We start from the raw sequence: 21,837 nt of genomic DNA, 5'->3' as shown, positions 1-21,837 counted from the left end.
CCAGATGTTCACAAGCCTTTGCCAACAGCTCAAAAGGCTGATGCTGTATAAATTACTATATCCCAGGGACTAATTCAATGGGTGTGATGGAAGAGGAAGGGAGGAGGATGGTACCCTGTCGGTCAGAGGTCAGGTGTAACACGTGGGACTGAACCAAGCAATGTTCAGCCCGTTCCACTTTTTCTTTTATTACTGTGGATTGAAAAGACTCATTTTTTTCCCATAGAAGGCAGAAGGAAAGTCAGTACCTTAATTAAGGATATAAGAACAAATTATTATTTTCTTTTAAAAATCCCATGTAGTCAAAGGAGGTGAAAAGCCAATGAAATTTGAGCCCCTGACAATTATCTTTGAAAATATAGAATCCGTTTGAAAGCTGCAAGTTGTCTGATAAATAACTTTAAAGACTTCGCTTCCTTTCTGAAAAGATGATTTCAAACCAAACTGCCTTTCCTCCAGTGCTACATTTGTACCAAATTCACCTATAGGAATCCCTTTTCACTTAGCCTGAGCTGTTTTTCACAAAAGTAGAAACAAGCAAAAATACAGAGTAATATATAATACCTTTCTTTTAGAGCATAAAGGCTTCTCTTAACCACGGCCACTTGGAAGTTGTTACCTGTCACATGTGTCTGTAACTACCACAAGTCTGGTTATCTGTGATTCTCTGCCTCTAGAAACAAGTGCTGAGCTAAGGGAATCTCTCTCTTTCAAGGACATACACCTCCATGGTATGATGTGAAGGATAGTTTAATAAATGTGACTCTTGGTTTTTGCAGAAAGGTAAATAAAACTCAAACCCCTACCAGTACCTGGTTTTCTATCAGTTTCAAAAAAGTTGACTCTGATTTTGAAAGAGGTTGGCTGTGCTGATGCTTTTTAATTTCATAGGATATCTTACAGTCTACAGATTAAAATCAGGGTTCCAAGGTTAATGGAGTACCAACTCTGCATCCCAAACAGTGTTGCTCTATCAGTGGGAAGCCCACGGAGGAGCAGAGTGCCTTTTCTTTTATAAAATAAGGAAATAAGCAGTGCCCTCTAGTGTTAACATCAGAGGGAACCACAAGGGGAATTTTCTGTCATCTGTGGATATGCAATTAAAACTATTTCACAGCTGCGGATGCAGCTCTTTATTTCTTGAAGAAAAGTAGTAAAAGTGGCTGCAATAGCATCACTTATTAGCACATGGCTGTCAAAGACACCATCATTAATAGGTAGATGAAGTCTACCTATTATCACAAACTTGATGACCTCTTTTATCTTACCCTGGAGTATATGAATGTAGAATGTCTCCAGCCTGCACCTGGCCTGGCAAAGGACAGGAAATGTGTTTTACCAAAGGGCCAGAGAAGTTGCAGGGAGAGTAGCAGCACATGTTCCTGCTTGAAATTCAGAGGTTGGTTTTCTCATGTAAAGCAGTCTTGGTGTACATATTCAAGCTTATCTGACACCTTATAGCAAAGCAGTGACATGTGAGTCTTTTGGACTCTCCTTGGAGCACTTCAGAATTGTCTTGCTTTGCTGATAGTAGCAGGCTAGACTCCTGTTTCAAAGCTGTAGGCATCCTTTGTTTCAGTTAAATACAACTCTCCTGAGAGGTAGTATGAGAATTTGGGATCTCTGTGCTTTAACATGGAAAGTTATTTCTTAGTCTGCTTCAGAGGGCAACACTTTAAACTGCTTGCATAAAACTAACATTAAAAAGCATTTGCTGTCTAGTTTTTGAATCTGCAATGTGAAAACATTGTAAGCAAATGTGGCTTTTCCTCTCTCTCTTTTTTTTGTTTAATTTTTTTTCTCCATCATAGGAAAAGAGTTCAGAACTGATTTTTGCCTTTCAGTTTCTGCTGATGCATTTTTGTAGCTTCAGTTGCAGTCTAGAGCTTTCAGAATGAGCCTGAGCTGCACGAGGTGCTAAAGTTACTGTTAACAAGTGGGAATTCTCTAAGGCCTTGAAAAATCCCCCAGCTGTAATCTGAAAAACAGCACACACAATAAAAGTACAAGCTTTTTTAAGGGTCTGTGCAATACCTTGGCTTACACAGGCTTTCCTGCTCTGAGTGAGGTTCATCCTGGACTGAGGTTTTCTAAACCAAAACATCTTCTGATGTAGCACGGCCACATCTCTTTCCTTCTTGGGTTACAGTCAGTGAATGTTTCTGGTGGCTGTAGAAGTGGATGTCAAGACTTATGCAGAGAGTGTGTTGCCTGTGTGTAGGAGTAACAGGTGAAGATGCTGTGGACTTGTATCTTTGACCTGCTTGAATCAGGTCAGCTCTGCGTGAGAAGGTACCTGCGAGTGTACATTGTACATTGTCTTGGTAGAAGATGTCAGAAGTGAGATGGCTTACCTGGGCTGTCACTCCTCAGATGGATTTTCAGCCCACCTCAAACATTTGTGACACGTGCCACAACTGTTGTCAAACTCGGTACTTGCAGCAGTTGTTGGTTCTTAGCTCTAACAACAGACTCCATTTTTGAGCTGCAGTCTGTAACTTCTGTCCTCTTTGCTACAGACGAGCAGGGAGAGCATTGTTTGTGCTGCCTGCCAAGGGTGAGGTTATGCTCTGTGAAAAGACCAAGGAGAAAAAATGTTCAGCATTGTTCCTCTGAGATGTACCAAAAATCTTCACGCACCAATGAAACAACCAGTGTTATGGTATCATAACAATGGTTTGTTAGGACTTCACCCCGGGCTGGATGATGATTTCTGTTTTAGACCAAGACCAACAGATGGCATTTGTTAGGACATTGATATTTATGTACAAAGTTGCCAGGACTTTAAGAAGTGGTGCCTCTCTTAATTAAGATGATAATGCACTGCCTTGTTTGGAGACATTCTGCTCATAATGATGCTGGTGAATTATGTATGAATAGAGGGAAATTAGTAATAACAAATGCCAGATGGAGGTAACTTTCAAAAAGGAATATTTTGTGTAATGTGGCATGTAAAGTTGACAGACTGGGTCTTAGAAGATCTTTATTATTCTTTAGGCTTTCCTGACAAAATTACTCTTTATCCTGCCAAGAAATGTGGTCCCACATGCCAGTGCGTTTTTAAGTGAGAGTAATTAAAGTATGCCTCTAAGTTTATGGCTTGAAGTGAAATCTTTCCTCCAATGTTTTGTCAAGGATCTACAAAAAGTGCAAGAAAGGAGACAACTTATAACAACAATAGTTTTGCCAGCTCTGTACATTCTGCCTTTGAAATCAGAGGCAATTAGGGATGAACAAAATTACTTTCAAAGTTTAAAAAAAAAAAAGTGTTGGTTCTGCTGACATTTTAGTTCATAATTTTCCTTTGGTTGAAGATGACTGTTGGGAATAAGAAATGTTTTTTTCCTAAAATTGAACCTCACCTACCCTGATTGAAGTAAAAAATGATGACTGCTTTATAAATGCATTGAATCTTCAAATGCTAGTGCCTTTTTTTGCAACTTCCTGACAGAGAGCAATAAACTTTAACTTAGTTCTATAATGTAAAGTGGCGATTGAAAGAGAAATAGACAAGATAAAGTAAGAAATGAAATGTTGGGGTTTGATATTTAATTTTATCATAAGAATTTTATCATTCCATGGGCATTCCAGCTTTTATCTCAGGGCCTACTGGTCACTATCCATTGCAGAGAGGTTGCTTTCATGATGATTTGTGGGTGAGGCAAAGTATGTCACCGTGGAGATTTGATTTTCCTTTATCATTGCCCTTAGATTGCAGTAGTGTAATAAATTTAGTACTCTAGAAGTGTTGCATAAATTCTCTATCAGATACACTAAGTGTAGTAGATCAGGAAGATTTGAAGAGCTCACCTTCTGCTCTATCCCTGCACAGTCACAAATTTGCAACAACAGACTTGAGATGCTCAGCCCAAGACTTCTTCTAAAGGCACAAACATTGTAGCAGGGTTCAAAAAGATAGATAGCAGAGTTGCTTTTGTCTTTAAATTATTTCTGTGAGAATGCATTAGTAGGGGAATAAATGAAGTAATACATTTCAGTATTGGATGATGAAAAGAAGGCTTCTGCTTCATTTAGAAAAAGGTCAAGATCAGTTTTCAGGAGAATAAAACACTGTTTTGAATTATGCTAAGAACAGACTGTCCGACTATTTCTGGTATTAACGTTCATTGCTATTGGAGAAAGGATTTAACAATAGAAAAATGAGAACATGAGAAAAGAATGTCTAGAGGGAAGCCAGTCAAGGATGGGATTCAGTGGCTCTAGCTTTGATAACAAAGGCAAAGAGTGGTCTCAGCCGAGTCTTCTGAGATTAATCTGGTACTTTCAGTAAACCCTAAATTTACCTTAATGAAGAAAGAACAGTATTTCTAAGCATTTTCAAAGACTCCAGAGAGAATTGTGTCTCACTGATCTTGTTGAAGCTATTGTGAATTCACCTGGGAGATGCCATCTTGAGTTGTAAACAACTAAATCCTGTTTACATGCAGATTTAATGAATAAGTCCTATATCAGTATTTTTAAAAGCTAATTTTTTTTAAGAGAATTCTGCCTAATGGGAAGTGGTTGCTATGATTCTTTCAGAAGCTGTACTACATTTTTGCTATGTTTTCAGTTTTGTTTATGCTGACATTTTTTTCTTGTCTTATTTTGTTTTCCCAGAAAAACTTTACAATTCCAACGGACGGGAGCTGAGACGGGCACTTTTTTCCTTGAAACAAATATTTCAGGTGAGCAAATAATAGCTGTGTACTCTGTGATTTGAACATGAATTTAAATTTTCTTTTTTGTTTTTAGAATTTAGTTAATAACTTACAGTTTCTGGCAAAAGAGACTTTTAAGACTTCATTTGTAATTTGGAATTAGCCAATTCCTTCTTAGAGTCTTTTATTTTTATGATCTGCAAACCTTTCCCATGTTCCTTCAGTCTGGCAGAAGGACCAGACGTGGCGTAATGGCAGAGTGAGTAGTGTAAACCTGTCAGGAGAGAAGACAAGAAAATTGAAACTCTTAAGTGGAAATTTAGACTGCTCTTTAGACAGTGGCATATCTTAGTATTGAAAGACTTGGTGGGAAATTTGAAAAGGTGAGCCAGGGAAACCATGAGTTAGAGTGATGGCCCAATGTTGGCCTGATAATGGACAAATAGCCTGGGTTTAAACCACATCAAAAACTGAAAATACTTGTGGAAGACATGCAACAGTTCCAGTGGGGAACCAAAATGTACTGGGAGGTCTGAATGTGTTTGAATTTAGACTGAGTTTAGAGGAAAAGATTTACTCATAAGCCAGAAAGATGCTTCATTGAACTGAGGGGGATATGGTGATGACTGATCATTTTAAGGAAAGGCATGGATTTGAATGTGAATGTTCATTTATGCAGGAAACCTGAAATCTGCAGGATTTTGGGTCCTGTGGGGAAGTAGATAATGTGATAGACAAGTGGTGTGGTTGATAAGAAATTTGCTTGAATTAAAATCTTGGATTTCAGATTGGTTTTACTGGATAAGGAGAGACACTTGGGAAAACTGCAAGAGACTGTGAGGAAACTTGTTGGAGAGAAGAGGTCAGGAAAAGTGGAAGAAAACCCCATCTGTGAGAATTAGAGCACACTCACAATGTGATTCTAAAATGGAATTCATTTAAGATACTACATTTTCAGTAAATATAAGTGAGGACAATGAGAGGAGCACTTCTCTTTCTTTACTAATGGATCCAAATGGAGGATGACAACCTACAATCCTTTTTTTAGCTATAATGGGTAGGTGGAAAGATTTCAAACTCGTAGTTGAACATTTTTGCTTTGTTTTAAATAGACATTTATTCTAAGAAGAATAAAAATATTTAAGAAATATGAAAGACTGCAGAACTGCAAATTTTCCTTTTTATAGGTTTCAAAGTTAAGCATTTAGAATTTAGGAAATGCCAGAATTAAAATTTTCTAAACAATAGGAGTGAGTGGTGAAGGGTGGACCGTTTAATGCTCAATCTTGATAGCTGAAGATGTGTTTTGGGTCAGAAAAATGTCCCTAAATTTTTAAGTTTTTGGACAAAGAAGGAGTTCTAGTTCAAAGCAGTCTTATCATCTCATGAGTGCAGATTGGGAAAACCATTGTCTCTTCAAGAGACATTGTCCCTCATTCCCAGAGGGAGACTGCTTGAGAGTCACAAGGATGCAATTTGGGTTTCCCTGTGAGCTTGCCAAGCATATGGACTGTGTGCTCACAGGAAATCAGGCAGATTTCCAAGAGTCTTCTCTGGTTTCTTCTCTTTCTGTGCACCTCAGCTATTTCTGGGAAATATTTGTGTTTCTCTGCATTTATGCGTTGCACAGATAATCTGGGCACTCACAGATATTTAGCAATGAGTGCTAAGCCTCTCTTCCCACCCACCCTGCACCTCCCATGCCCTTCCATCATGAATTCTCCCAGTTTGGGTATTCATAAATCTCCTCTTCCCTATAAGTTATTTGAAGTCTAGTAGAAATTTCTGAACACAAGTGCTCAGTGCTTTCAGAGAACCCTCCAGTTCTGGCTGATTCGATGTTTTAATGAAAATGTTGTTTAAATATTTATTTATCCTAGTTAATTTAAGGGGTTGACTGTGTTGAAGAGTAATGAGAGAGAAGGGAAAAGTGAAGCACACGACCCATATCTGTGTATGAATTTAATTTTAAGTGAAACTTTTCTGACTGTTTCAGGACATAATTTTCCTTGAAGAATTTAACTTTCTTGTTTTCTAATGTATGTGGTATGAAAAGGAATTTGGGAATTATCAGTTACCACATAAAAAAAGCTCTTTCTGTTGGAACTGTGGCTAATTGCTAGGCAAACATACCCTTAAAAATCTACATATACTCTTAAAATACAGGTTCTCTTAGGGGACACTTGGAAGGTCTTCCTCAGGCTGGAGAATATTCATAGAATATGCTCAAATATTTGAGGTAGTACACTTTCAATTGGAAAACAAACCCCTGTCAACCCAGGTTTGCCTGCCAGCTTTGCTGTCCTTGACAATAGCATTGCTAAGGCATCCTTTGATTATGATTTTAGTTTATCTCATAATGAACCATGAGAGAGAATGGGATGTAATTTTTGTATCAGTTTTAGAAAAAAAAGCTGTTGCAGTTCTTTTTTTTCTTTTTTCTTTTTCTTTTTTTTTTCATATGACATGAAAGTATGTCAGCATTAGAAATTTATCATTATCATAAAAGTTTTTTAAAGTGTGTTTTTCAACATAAATACATTTTTTGATTTTGTATGCCATTATAGAGAGTATTTCAAATTCCTTGAGAGTGTAACATTTTGGAAATAAGATGTTGACTTAAAAAGAGTGTTTTCATAACAACAAGTTTTCAGAGTGTTATGGAGACTTCATCATGTCTTTAAGTGCCAGGACAGTTTATAACAGCATTTTTTTATAATTTCATCATTGCTGACTTAGTTTGGCACAGTTCTATGTCAGAATCACTTTTAATTTAAAGACCTTCAAGGTAGTGTGCAGTCTTTCATTTGCATTAATTGGGAATAAGCCCAAGTTTTACATTGAATTTGAATTCCAAATAGTCGGAGCTCTTGATTTTTCACGTGAGGCCTCAGCAAAGCTTAGCAGTGTTTGGCAAGAGCAATGCCTTTGTTTCGAGATTTAGATGAAAGATTCATTTGGCAAGTCCGCACTTGGAATTTCTCTTTGATTTCTTCTGGTGGGCTGCTTTTGGCAAAATGATAAAGGTTATGTGGAGCGCTTTTCTTTGACAGCACTGCCATTCTGTTCCAGTCATTCATTCTGAAGGGTGAGAGAGCCACAGTCATCATCTTTTTCTGGATTGTACTGCAGTTTTCTTCCTCTGTTTACCAGTATGCTTTTTGACAAACAAACTTACAGGGTAAGATATGATTGACAACCAGTACAGTTTCTCTCCTTTTGAATGGATTTTCTGACAGACTTCCAAGTTGCCTGGTTCTTGTATTTATCAAAAGCTCATGATTTTTTTGTACAAAGTGCTTCAATTTCCAAAGGCATTGAACAGAATCCAGCCAAACATGGCACTTAGAAAATCAGGCTCAAAGAACATTCTTCCTTTCATAAGAGAGTTAAAAATGCATCTGTTTAAAGCATTTAATTCAATATCAATCTTAAAAGCAAAAGAAAATTGAGCAATACCACAAAAATAAATGTAAATAGTGCTGTGAGATTTAAGTGATATTAAAAAAGTTTATTAAAAATGGCCTGTGATACAACAGGATATAAAATAAAGCAGGCATGCTTTAGAACCTATAAGCAATTGTAGTTACAAAGCATAATTTCAAATCATGCTGATTGCATCATTTCAAAGCAGGATATAACTGGATAAGAATAGGGTGCTGTAAGAAAAATAAGGAAGCCATAAAGTACATGTCAAGTCTGCTGGTATCAGTAGCCTTGTGGAAATCTGCTTATTAAAGTTTTGGAAAATATTTTTAATCAATATCAATACATTAGGTTTTCTGAAAAGCAGATCTCAAGTGTATATGTTAAAGTCTTCAGGAAAAAAAAACCAGTTCTTTTTTAGGATTGTTTTGCCTACAAGTATCATTTGACAGGTGCAGAAGATCTCCCATTACTTTTCTAAAGGAGCCTAGATTCCTGTTTTGTGTCATGATCAGAGTATCAAGGGACACAGTTACAAAATTCTCTTACAGAATTTTAGTCTGTTGTTGAGAAATTCATTAATCATTGAACAATTGAGCTTTGTGTTAAAAAATGTCACAAAGAACAGCTATGTGGGGGCCCTGGAAACATTAACTAGAAGGTGTTTAGAAGACACAATCTTATCAGTGAGTGAAATCAAATGTCACACACTTCAGCTGCTGAGGAGTCATCAATCATCCTTAGGAGTGCAGAAGGAGTATTCTGTGTTTGCCTCATTGATCTCAAGGAAGGAGGCTGCTCCTTCCCCTCCTGCAGGCATGACTGATGACTCCTTAGGGTTTGAAGCTGTGTGACACTTGATTTAGGGGCTGCTGTCATCACTTGTGAGGAGGCTGCCTGCCACCTCTCCCCTTTAAGAGCCTCTTGGAAGGGTTCTTGGTTAAGTCATGAAAAAGAGAAACCTTCATTTCCTTCCCAAATCAAATTCACCATAGTTCTATGTAGAAGTTTACACATCTGTTTAATCCTATTTTCGAAGGAGATGTCTCATTACTGTTTAGAGATTATAAATAAAAAAGATATGACACATTAAATGACAAAATTAGTTTCTCAGTTTAGTTAGCAAGTAGAGTGCCTTCTTCATATTTAGACAATGTTACAGTCCTTAGTGAGAGTAAAAAATGTGAACTTCTTACACCATAAAGATAGCCTAAAGCTGGGGAAGCCACCAGTATTCATTCTCTAATCACAAGTGAATATTTGAATTGGAACAGGAAATATTGTTTAGTATGATGCCCCTGTCTACTTTACCTTCCCCAGGTATGTAATACAATGCTCTAATGGTGTTTGATGTGTTGCTTGTCTGCCATGAACAATATTCCTGGTAGGGTCTGCTCGAAGTGGCTTTTCTAGGAATTTTTAGATTTTACTATTAACTGGGGGGACAAATGCAAGTGTGTTGCTATCTGTGAAAGGTACAAAAAATTAAATTCTGTCCCCATAAAGTCAGTGGCATATAATGTGTTTAGTTTCACTGCTGTTTTTTTCTGGTGGTTGAGTGTATATAAGGAGATAGACTGTGGTAAACAGAGATAGGTACAGCAGGACTTTTTTTTTGTTTATTTCCCACTAATTGCCATTATGGGGGGGAGGCAACCGAAGATTTTCTGCCTAATAATCAAATGTGAGACTGAGATGTGACTTATTTTTGCTTCTTGCTTCTTGCACTCACGGGGTGGGGGGGGGGGGGGGGGAAATTATAAGAGGAAAAAAGATTTTCTAATCATCTGGGCTTATTAACTGAAAAAAATTAAATATTGAAGGCAGAGAGGTGCTTACCAATTATTCAGCATGTTAAATAGGAGCACAGTTTCTTTTCTGTGTTCTCTCTTTCAGCTTGTTTTAAGAATTGTAGCACAGTTCAGTTCTCTCTCAGTTTATTGCTCTGTACACCCCAAAAAGGCAGCCCAACATTTTCAGTAGTAGACCTTGATGATAACTCTGGGATTTTTCTCATGTGAACTTGGCATCATCCCAGCTACAAAGTTAAGTTCAGTGGGAGCACTAGAATTAAACATTGCATCATCACAGTAGGATGGCTTTCTACTTGCAGCTTCCTCATAAGATGCAGGAATCAGGCAGGTTATGTAGTAGTGAAGTTAATGACTGAAGTAACAGACAAAGGGAAGCACCCTGTTCAGAGTAAAGGGGAAATAAGACTTTTTTGAAGAAGATAGTGGTGAAGATGAGGCAGGATCACAATAATTCAATCTTGGTAATTGAAGAAAGAAAACTTTAGGCATGTAAATGTGACATGGGAGCAACTTTGTTGAGCAGGCTAAGGACCATTTCCTCTCTAAATTTTGTCTTTAATTAACTTAAGACAAGAGTAATTTTTGGAGTTTTTAGTTACATCCACTGAAGGAATCTGTTTTTTTGTCTTAGTTGTACAAATTTCTCTTTCCTTCCCTACGTGTTAGGTGCCAATAAATGTGTTTCACTGACTTGTTATCTACCAGAAAAATGTGAACGTGAAAGACTGTAGGCTGATTTTTCTCCTTGGTCTTACTTAAATTCCTCCTCTTTCAGTTTTTACCCATTAATTCTTGTCCTATCATTACAGTTCCTGCTGAAGAATCCCTCTTTGACTTCCCTGCATGCTTTCTTCAGATACTGGGAGGTTGCTATGAGGTTTCCATGCAACCTTCTCTTCTCCAGGCTGACCAGCCCCAACTCTCTTGGCCTGGTTTTGTAGGAGGGGTGCTCCAGTCCTCTAATCCACTTCATGGCCCCCTCTGGGCTTGCTCCAACAGTTCCATGTTCTTCTTATGTGAGGACACCCAAACTGTGCACAGCACTCCAGATGGGTCTCACCAGAGCAGAGCAGAGGGCAGAATCCCCTCCCATGCCCTGCTGGCCACACTGCTTTGGGTGCAGCCCAGGATACACGTGGCTTTCTGGGCTGCCAGTGCATATTAATGGCTCATGTTGACTTTTTCATCAACCCAAGTTCCCCCCACATTTTTTCCCTCCAAGTTTTCTCCACAGGGCTGCTCTCAATTGCTTCTCTGCCCCACCTGTAAATGTGTCTGCAATTGCCATGACCCAGGTCACTTTGTTGAACTCTATGAGGTTTGTGTTGGCCTACCTGTCAAGGACCCTCTGGATGGCATCCCTTTCCTCTAGCAACAGAACTGGGGGATAAATTTTCATTGTTGTCACCACCAGAAGCCAAACTTTACAGTGCAGGCTGGCTAAGTATATTGCCTCACTGAAAGTAAGGGAGAATGGCAATTTCCATGCATGCTGCTGTAAAATGTTGTTCCATGTAAATAAAAAAAAGAATAGGAAAAAAGGGAAAAATGTCAAAATACTGATGTCTTTGTGTCATGTTGTGGCCATGCTTCTACATAGATGTACATTAAATGAGTTGGGAAGGTGTAGACTGGTGAACATAAGAAATTGAGGAGCAGAGCCACAGCATGGAGGAATGTAGGGGAAAGTTTGGAAGGAAGGCAGAGCTGCTGCAGTCTGTAAAGTGGGTAAAGTGCATTTGCAATCATCAAGCAGAGCAAGGAGAAGGAGCTTCCATTGAGATACAAACCAGCTGCTTGCTCCTTGCAGACCCTTTACCATTAAAATGCTTCTACCTCATTTGTTTCTAGCAGCTGAGCAGTTTTGGGACATCCCAAATCCAGGAACATGTTGTCCCAAGTCCTGGACAAGTCTAGGGCAATCTTGTTCTCAAGGAGCTGTTCTAGGTGTGCTGGTGGTAATTTGACAGAAGGAAGATGGCAAGTGAACCTGCCAAGCATTTATCTTGGGGTAGTTTCTGGGTTACCAAGTATCAGGGGGTGGAAATGCATGTCCAAGAGAAATGGAGTCTGTAACAGCAGAGGGCTCTCAGATCTGTGTTTAGTTCATCTTCTAAGAGTAGAGCTGACAAAAAGTAGAGCTGACACAAAGTAGAGCTGAGGTTTCATGTTTAGTACAAGACTTGCATATTTAACCACTGGCTCATCTGGTCCATACATAGAAGTATTTTGTAACTTCGTAAATAATTGAGGTTGAAATGGCAACACAGTCTTGAGAGACTTGTAGGACTTCAGTTTATGTATGGATACATGTGTGTATGTTTTTGGAATGATTTATTTCCAGATTTGTTTGCAATAGATGACTTGGCTTTTAAAATGGACAGTGACAATTGAATTAGATAATATCAGGCACTTCTGGATTGGCAATCTAGTATTTTAATTATATTGATAATTTTGCAGTCCAGAGGACAGAACTATAATTTGAAGTGTGGGAAAGTAACTATAAATTATATCTTGGCAATCAGTGCTCCTTCAATCACTTCCTGACTATGTTTACTCAGTTTTCAAGCCAGAGTGAGCTTTTCTAATGGCAAACATTGCAAGCCAATCTTGATCTGTAAAATGCAACCTGTTGCTTAGCCAATAAAAAAGCTGGACTATTGAAATGCTTTGGGATTTCTGTTTCTAATAGAGCACGACATAACTTTTATTACTACATCATTTAGTCTTGTCAATGGGAGTAATTATTTTGCTGGTAACTTCAGCAGATGCGATGCATGCTGAAGGCAGGTAGCTATAGTTAAAAATATTATTGTGGAGGCTTAATTGTGATTTATTTCTAATGTAGTCACTGAGGTTGCAGAGGTAGGCAGCTGAAAGGGCAGCTGAGAGGAACTGCATGTTAATTTTCCATTGCTGCTGGGATGGTGAACCACATGAGCATTTGAAATTATATAGCAAGCCTGTGGATATGCAGGTTCTCAGGGCATGGAAGTGTGTTCTGGTCTGTGCTGCCACATGGCTATTGCTTCCCAGGGCAGTCAAATCAGGAGCAGAGTATGGGGTTGGTTTGGGATTTTTTTTGTATATGTGAGGGTCTGCCAGAGCCAGAGGAATGCTTTGGGAAAAGGATCTGTTTCTATTCTCCTTGTACTATTAAGTATAGGAAGGGTGGAACAAGGACCTACTAATCATTAATGCTATTGCTAATAGAAACCTGGATTTTATCATTCTGCCTTTATGCACTCAGTAACAGAGAAAGATTTTGAAGTATATTGGGCAATATTCCTCTATTTTACTTTCTTGTGCTGGAGTGCCAGATACATTGTCATTTGAGATTTATGCCAGCAAAAGCCTGCAGTCTTGCATGGTTTGCTCTTTGACCTGCCTCCTCCTTCCTCCCTTTCCTCACCAGTCAGCTGCTGTCCCTCTGCCGCTAATTTACATCCCCAAATGAATGAAGCTTAATCCCTAAACCTTAATCCTCCTAAAACCAGCTGAACTTCGTGATCCTATCTTGACTTCGCAGGAGATTAAAAGTAAAAATGAAGGGAGGTGGAGGCTGTTTGAAAAAATGTGCTTTAACTTCTAAAGAGTGTAGCCATCTTTTATGTTTTTCAGAGGGCTAAAATGCACTGGCATATTATTGATCAATGTGCTTTCTTTGTTACTTGTTTTTTCACATTGAGCATAATCATTTGGGGTTTCTGTTTCAGTTGTTTGAATGCTGTGCAGTGTGAACTCTTGGCAGGGGAATCTGAGGAAGTGGGCTGTCCAAGGAGACCTGGCTCTGACATAATAATGTGGACTGGGGACAGTGCACTCTGCCAGGATACTGTTTCATAGATGAACATAGCAGTGAGTCAAAATTTCACTAGCTCTCCCTCTTGAAAAGTAGGGATGTTTACTTCAGGAGCCAGGCCAGGCAGTGTCTGAATGAGCTGTGCCCTTTCTGCTTGTAGGATTCTGTACTGATACGCTGCCAGCATCTTGTCCCAAAAGATTTCAGGCAGCAGGGGAGGATGGTCCTCCTCTTTAAGTTGGACATATATTTCTCCTTGTATGCATGGTGCCCAGTGAATTGGCAATATTCATCTTACTTTTTTTGCCTAGTGAATTATCACAGTGTTGAAATGTGAATGCAGTATATCTTTGTGAAGCTACAGTTTTTGGTTTACAGACAAAATCAGAGATGACCTGATAATCAGAGTTTGAATCTCTCTTAATAGGGATGTTATATAGTGACAGAGCAGAGAGGGAAGCTCATTCCCTAGCAGCTACAGAAATGCATGGACCACTGGATCTCAGTTTGAATGCAACCCCCTCTTGTAAACCCATAGGCAAAGCTTAGCAAGAGATACTCCTGTCTAAGACTGGCATTCTGCCGGTGCTGCTCTCACTTTTAGGCTGGATCACAGCAACTTTTGCATTTTGGAAGGTTTGGTCAGTACGGAATGTGATTGCTGGCTCTCTCAATAATGTGTCATGTGGAGAGCACAGGCTGGGGAACCTGAAAACCATGGGAAACGCATGGTTTTCCTTATTCAAAGAAATGAACATTGTAAAATGTTCATTCTTTAACTTTGTAACAGAAACAGGAGAGAATTGTACAAGATAGAATTAAATATGGGAATGCTTAAGCACATAGAAACAATGGGATAGCTTATTAAGGGAAGAGGGGGAAGCTCAAAACATAAAAATGAGATTCTTCTGGGTGGAAATCTTATAGACAAGCAACTTGCTTTGTTTTATGATTCCTTGGAAAGACAGTACTCTGCACAGCTGTTAGCCACGTAAGAAAGAAATACATATGTGCATATCCAAGTGTGAATATTTACTTACTAATTCAGTTTCCCCAAATACTTGGAATGAAGTTTGCAGCAGTGCTTGTTAGATTTAAAAAAAAATCCCCTCGAGAAACTATGTTCCAAAACCTCAATTCTTATTAAGAAATGAAGCAACTTTCTTGTGGCATAAAAATAATGATGCTTTGAGTAAAAGTTTTCAAACATATGGCCCACAGAAATAGCAGGCTTCAGAAGGATTTATCTGAAGCAGTACATAAACAATTTATCTTTGCACATGGAAGCTGCACATCAGACAAAACATGTTCTTGCAAAGTGCCATTCCTTAGAAAAATGTCTTCAGTCTTCATCTGCAGGTGAGACTGCAAAACTACATTAGAAAAGTACAAATGTGTGGGAAGGAAGACAATGCCCCCCACTACTTCTGCCAGTGGCACAGGAGCCTGTGGTACAAACTGCTTGATCACAGGGTTTGTGGGGTCTTCTTACTTGCTATGCTGAGTTATGGAGATGAAAAAGTATGGTTTGTGCATTTTGTCAGCCACATGAGCAAGTTTTAAAGTCACCACTTTGAGTATATTTAGTGTCTTTTCCATTATATATTGGACCAAAATAGACATCTATTGCATAGACATGCATTATCTTGTTTTGTCTTCCTTTGAGATCCCTAAAAAAAGGAGGAGACATGATCTAATTCAAGTTGGTGAATAAACAAGCAAAATATAGTTGTCTGATGAGGCCAATGATATATTTTCATGAAGACTTTTAAGTAGCCAGCATTTATGTCACTGCACAATCTTTATGGTTGCAGGAGCTTAGCAGTAAGCTTAGAGAGCTTTGCCTCTTTTGCTGCTTTTCTCATCAGTGCCTTAATGCCTGCTGATTAAGGGGTCATAAATCTTTGCAATATTAGCAGAGGAGTCCATTTCCATAGCAAATGGCAATGTTTCCCTGCCTCCTTCTAGCTGTTACCACACACGTGTGGCATGTACTTGTAGGTATCATTGTCATGCTCATGCCATATATTCTGAACAATGAATGCTCTCTTCCTGGAAACCTGAACCTCTTAACCACTGCTAGAGAGTAGCCTTTACTCCTGAGGTCACCTAACTTGGCAAGTCAGCAAGCTAATGGGTCTGAAAAGATTATCCTAGACCAAAATTGATGTAAACATTCTCCTTTCAGTGTAGAACGTATGGGCTTGCGTGCCTTTCATCTTTCACTGCACATTCCAGATGTTTGCTTCTTTCCTCTCATCGTATACACATGATGGGATAGATAATGTACTGAGTCGAGATTTATGGCTAAGGCATGATGTGTTTGTACTCTACCTCATTACACCTTCTTTTTCTCTTTTATTTGGGAAAGGAGAAGTACCTTAAAAGCATTTTTTTTTAATTCAGGTTTGATTTGTTTATTCAGTGCTTTCCAAAAGCAGTCTGGTTGGAGTTCCTCATCCCCTCTATTTCCTCTGCTGTTCCCCTGCAATATATCTCCTTTCAGTTTAAGGTGGCTTTATGACTTGGTTGCTTTGAAAAAGCTCCAGAAGACAGATCTCAAAATTTGCTTTGGAAAGGTCCGTGTTAAAAAATAAATAATTAAATTACTAACTAAACAAATAAATAAATTAATATCATCAACATAAAACCAGATTTTTAGCTTGATTTATTTTGACAATCAAACGCTAATTTCTAATTTTTCCACAGGTGATGCACTAACGTGTATTCACTATTTAAGATTATGGGGAAACGTCCTAAAGTTACACTGGGTGTTTCAGTTTTTAATTTTTCACTGAATGTAAGCCACCCTTAACTGCTAAATGTTATTAAAAAATTTGTTTTGTTTTTTGAGTTCAACCTGAAAGACTGAAACGGAACTACTGTTAACTTCTCTGCTATATGGATTTTTTTTCTTTTTTTTTCTTCGTCATCCAAATGTCATTTATTTTATTCAAACAGGCATTTAATAGGCCTATTAATAAAAGTCAGAATCTTCAGACCACAGTTATTCCTACTTTTTCCTGTTTTTCCAATGTTCTCTATTTCACTCTGTGTCAATCCAGAATAGATTCCTTTTTTCCAAGGAGGATGCAAACACACTTGATGCAAAATCAACCTGTATGCTTAAGTATCAAAAAAAGGCATTTAAAGAAAAAGGAAATGTTTTTAAACTAGGCTTAAACTAGGATTAATTCATTACCATCTGAAAAAAATGGTGATTATTTCACTCCATAATTAGATTTGTTATGTATATTGTTTCTCTTAAACTAGACAATTTGTTGCCATGACACATAGCTTTAGTTTATCTGAACCCTTAATATACTTTACATTAAGTTTAGCTGGGAGATTCCATGGATATGTTTCCACTCTTGAGTTTTAGGAGAAGCAGGATTCAAAATTCTTAAAGAAGAAGAAATTATTCAGGTATCTTTGAGTTAAAAACATGATATAACAAAGGGATACATGGGAGAGAGCGCTCCCATGATGCTGAAAATGTATAGAGGAAATTTGTCTGCATAAAATTATCTGCTTGCATCTGTAGTGCCTTGGTCTGACATGTGAGTTTGTAAACTTTTTAGCTTTTCAGAAAACACTATAAAGGCTTTTATCTAGCTTCTGAAAAAAAATAGCACTCTTAAAACATTGAGACTAAGAGATAAAAAGAATTTTTTAGCTCAAGGGTGCAGAGATGAATTTTATCTTATGTATTTTAGCCTTTTACGATATACTTTCAACAGGATGTGGGGCATGATTGCATGCTTCCACTTTGTATACTTTTGTACTTTATTTAAATGATAAATGACCTTTATCATATGATAAATTAGTGTATCTATACATGACTGTATAATATTTTTTAAATTGTTTTAAGAAATTTGACCAGCTAAAACAGGAAATGTTTTTTTTTTCCTCATAATTTTTAAACTTCTCACAAACTGCTAGATCACCTTCCAGTTATTAATATCCCGTTTGGTCAGACTGTAGGAATTATGTAAATTGTCTCTAGTAAAGGAAGGAAATTCATAATAAATAAACTATCCTAAAAGAAACTTGCAGTAAGTGAAATGTCTCACTAAAAGGGGCTTGATTATTTGATTTCTCTTGGTGATTTGCTAAGTGTTTGCCATGAATTCAAAAATCATTCTCAACAAATTTACTGTATGGATCTTGGGGTTTTGTCATTGGAAAGCTGGAATTTATGTCTATTATACTGTTGTGTATGAAAGCATAAATTAAGATTACTTAAAAGAAGGGAGTTGGCAACTGGGATTGTCTGTAGAGTATTTCTCTCCCATTAATATATTTAATTGGTCTTGTGCCTAATTTACATAGCTAATTCATTAAGGGCTGTTTTGTACAGTTCTTAGTAGGTTTTTTTTGGTCTGCATGAGCCTTCTGTAAGTGTAGACAAGCTTTAGATGTGGTCCTGTATAATCCCTCGGCATAGTAGTTATCCATGTAAGGCCCAGGAAACCCCTCCTCTCCCTGGTGTCACTTCCACCTGTGATATGGGATCATTCTGCTGCCCTGAGGAAAGAACTGATGGTGAAAAATTTTCTCTTGTATTTGCTGTTTTCCATCACAGTGTGATCATATTGTCTACTAGTGCTCTTATCTTTAACACTTTACTTTCCCATTCTAAATATAATGAATTAATATTATGTTAAGGTAATAGATATAATATTACTTTGCAATAAAACCAGTTTTAAAGTTTTGCTGTACACACCTAACATACTGAAACTGGAATTATGCTGAGGAATAGAGAGGGCAATCTCTTGTTGATCCTGACCCTTTAAGGATATTTGTTTATGTGATATGATGAGATTTAGTATTGCAGAGAATGTCTGCAAGCCTTCAATAAAAAAAATAAAATTCTTATTTTGCAGATTTTAATTTTCTGTAGTTGACTGAAAGGTTAAAGCTTGTTTTTTCTTGCTTTGCACTGATGTGTTTCATCTGATTTTAAAACTTTAAATTCTGCTTTTGGTCCTCTATACTTGCTTACAACCTGTGAAGCATAAAATCAGTGTTGCAGGCATGCATTTGTTTTTACATTATGAATAATCTGTTTCTTTGTCTTTCAAAAATCTAATTCATGTTTTCCTTTCTCCTGTGACAGGATGACAAGGACTTGGTTCATGAGTTCGTTGTTGCTGAAGGTCTGACTTGCTTAATCAAAGTGGGGGCAGAAGCTGACCAGAATTATCAGAACTACATCCTGAGAGGTAAAGGAAATGCACCCAAAAGTTGGTTTTTATGCTTGGAAGCTCTCACAGCTCTCCAGGAATTTCTTTGTAAAGTGTCTTTGAATTTTCTTCTAAGTTTAAATCTTTCGTATTATGCAAGAAAGTTAAGGGAAGATTAATACTCACCACTGGGCAGAACAAATTGGAATATTTGGAATCTTGACAGTCTCCTCGTTGTTCACCTTTTCTTGTAGATTACACTGCAAATCTCTAATTCCAAGAAAAAAAAAAAAAAAAAAAAAGGTGTTCTAAAGCCTTTACTGGATAACTGTGTCAGTGGGCACAGAACAAAATAACTTCTTGGAGTGTGGTCATCTTTTACAAAGGAGCTGCTGCAAGCAGGTTGGACACAGCCTGAGTAGTTCTGTGATCTGTGTTTCCTTTCTTGGAGTGATGGGTGGCTGTTGACTTCCCAAGCAGTGTGGAGGGTTTTCTCCATGCTGCTTAGACAGACGAAAACTACCAAGGAAACAGAGAGGGGCAGCACCCAGCCTGATCGATCACCCTGTTGGGAGATGTATTTTCTTACTGCCTCTCTCTGTTGTGGTGCAGCAGAATGCAGCATCATTGGTATCTCTGGATATCTTGCAGCATCTATGGAATAAGCCAGGAGAAAGTATTACCTTAAGGGTTCAGTTGACTGGAAACAATTTTTAGCTCTCTGACATTTTGGAGTTAAACAGGTAATGAGAGCTTTGTGTTCTTTGCACTTAAAAGATAACTGGCAAAGATAGGGTTCGGAGAGGGATTTGGAAAAGGTGTGCTATGTGATTAGAAGGCTGGTTTCTTATATTGTCCCTGAATGGATGCATATGTTTTTAATCTAGCCAGGAACCCTAAGCTGTAAATTTGGAGAGTTTCTTCAGTATTTTGGGGGGATAAAAGTTACTCCAAGGGATTTTTGCTGCTGGATGATCTCACAGTAAATGTAGTCTGCTTACGAATGCATAGTTGTGGTAGATTGCTCATTTGAGTTTTCTTAGACTGACGTATATAGCTGTATTTAAAAATGTCACTTTGATGTATTCAACTGCTAAAACTCAAACTACACATTGAGGAGCAAAAAAAAAAAAACAACCAAAAATAAGTAGAAGGATTTTGTAAGAACCAGAAATGCTGAATTGTGGATAGCTAAGATTCAAATAGTAAGTGAGGCTTCATGTGAAGACATTCAAGCTAAGACCAGGTTCAGAGGTATAAAAGAAACAAACCAGTACTACAGGAATTATGTTTTATGTCAGTAGCTGTGCAGTCACATAAAAGTATTTGAACAGAAGACAAGGACACAGAAACATGTAAAATTGAAAGTTTCTGGGAGAAAACTGGCCATAGATGCTCTCAGAAAATTCAGACTGGAAGCAAACTAAAAGTGCTGTATGGGACAGTCTAGCCTTCAGTCTAGGAGCCTTCCCATTTTCCTTCCTTTCCCATATCCTAATGCATCCAGCATTCAAGGAGATCTAATGATCTCTTTTCTTGTGGTCTCTAATGGTCTTTCTAATGGTCTCTTCTTTCAAGAGCTTGGCTTTCATGATCTAAAATTAGAAATTTTCATGTGAATTCAATGAATAATAAAACAGAACCTTAGTGTCAATGTCCGTGGCATCATACAAATGCAACTCCAAACTCATCTTGTTGCATTGTTATTAACAAGTGATTACAGCCTGTTGAAAATGAATATAACAAAACAACATTAACAAAAACTAACTATGTGGAAGTATGCCATAAAGGTAAAAGTACTATTTTAGGAAGATGCTTTTAGGGATGGTAACTTCTGAAATCAGGTCATTTTCTTCACTGCATTGCTGATGTCTGAAGGTAAAGTTTCTTTCTGGGTAGTGTATCCTAGCATCCTTTACAATAATACAATTTTTTTCTGTGATGTGGGCTTCATTCAGTTTTGGTCTTGATTGTGTTTCAAGAATTTCAAAGCTTGTTACAATTCCAAAATAATGTCAGGTGATTTGCTGTTCCAGGAGCCAGCATGTACTTTCTGAATAGGTCTGCGTGTGCAATGAGATAAAGATAGATTTGGAAGTACAGTATAGCCAAACAATCTTATCTGAATACATTGAGGAGGGTGCTGAAAAGAACCATTAAATACATCATGTAAGAGTGTTTCTGGTATGTTATTTTTGGAAGATCATAGTGATTGGTTAGGGGGTTTATTTTGTGTGGCAGATGTGTGTGCCTATTGCAGTGCTGCATTTTACTAAACCCGGAGTACTGTTAAATAGGTGAAAAATTTTACTGAAGGTACATCACAGTTAGCACAGAGGTGGTCCTTAGTGTTAAGTAGTGGAGGTCTCAGAAGTAAAAAGTAGTCTTTCTTTAGAGATTTTGTGTCTTCCTGCTGTGGTGTCCTTGTTCTGCAAATCCTTTTGGAGTGGAATATATTCTCCTTATTTTCATTGCATTTAACGTAAAGCATAAATAGATTGGATTTCTTCTGAGTTCCCTATTCTGGCATTTCTCCAGCATCTTTGGTGTTCTTCACTCTTTTTCTCTGGCAATTCTAACTCAGTTTGCAGGGCTTGTGACAATAAGTGGCCTTAGGCATGGCATTGCCTCCTTTGTTTGGAGGACTCACCTACCTGAGACTGTCATCCTGACTGGGCAATTTCCCAGTGTTTCATATCCACTTGTTTGCCTGCACTCATCAAGAAATAGCTTTGTACCTTGGAGGGAAAATGGGCTGAAAATACATGTATGCTTAAGGGCTATAGGTGCTTCAGTGAGTTCCAGGTACAAGTTATTTCTTGAGGATATTATTTTCTTTTTTCCAAAAGTTCACATTGTTTCAAAATAATGTTTCCTGGTTGTGAATTTCTGCTTAGGGGTTTTGACTTGGTTCAAGTCAGACTGAGCTGCCAAAAAACGATTAAATA

The 21,837-nt window shown here is 37.9% G+C and overlaps 1 protein-coding gene across 1 annotated transcript in view; it reads left to right on the top strand.

Moving 5' to 3' along the window:
* FHOD3 (formin homology 2 domain containing 3) overlaps positions 1–21,837 on the top strand; it is a 365,517-nt gene that overhangs the window by 166,451 nt on the left and 177,229 nt on the right. Inside the window, exons 4-5 of the mRNA XM_056484679.1 lie at positions 4,621–4,688; positions 18,823–18,928. Coding sequence (XP_056340654.1) covers positions 4,621–4,688; positions 18,823–18,928 — 174 coding nt within the window. The remainder of the gene's footprint in view (positions 1–4,620; positions 4,689–18,822; positions 18,929–21,837) is intronic.

This window comes from Oenanthe melanoleuca, chromosome 2, assembly GCF_029582105.1.
Source record: "Oenanthe melanoleuca isolate GR-GAL-2019-014 chromosome 2, OMel1.0, whole genome shotgun sequence".
Lineage (NCBI taxonomy): Eukaryota > Metazoa > Chordata > Aves > Passeriformes > Muscicapidae > Oenanthe > Oenanthe melanoleuca.
The sequence above is the reverse complement of the archived record's forward strand: the minus strand, read 5'-3'. Positions and strand labels throughout refer to the sequence as shown.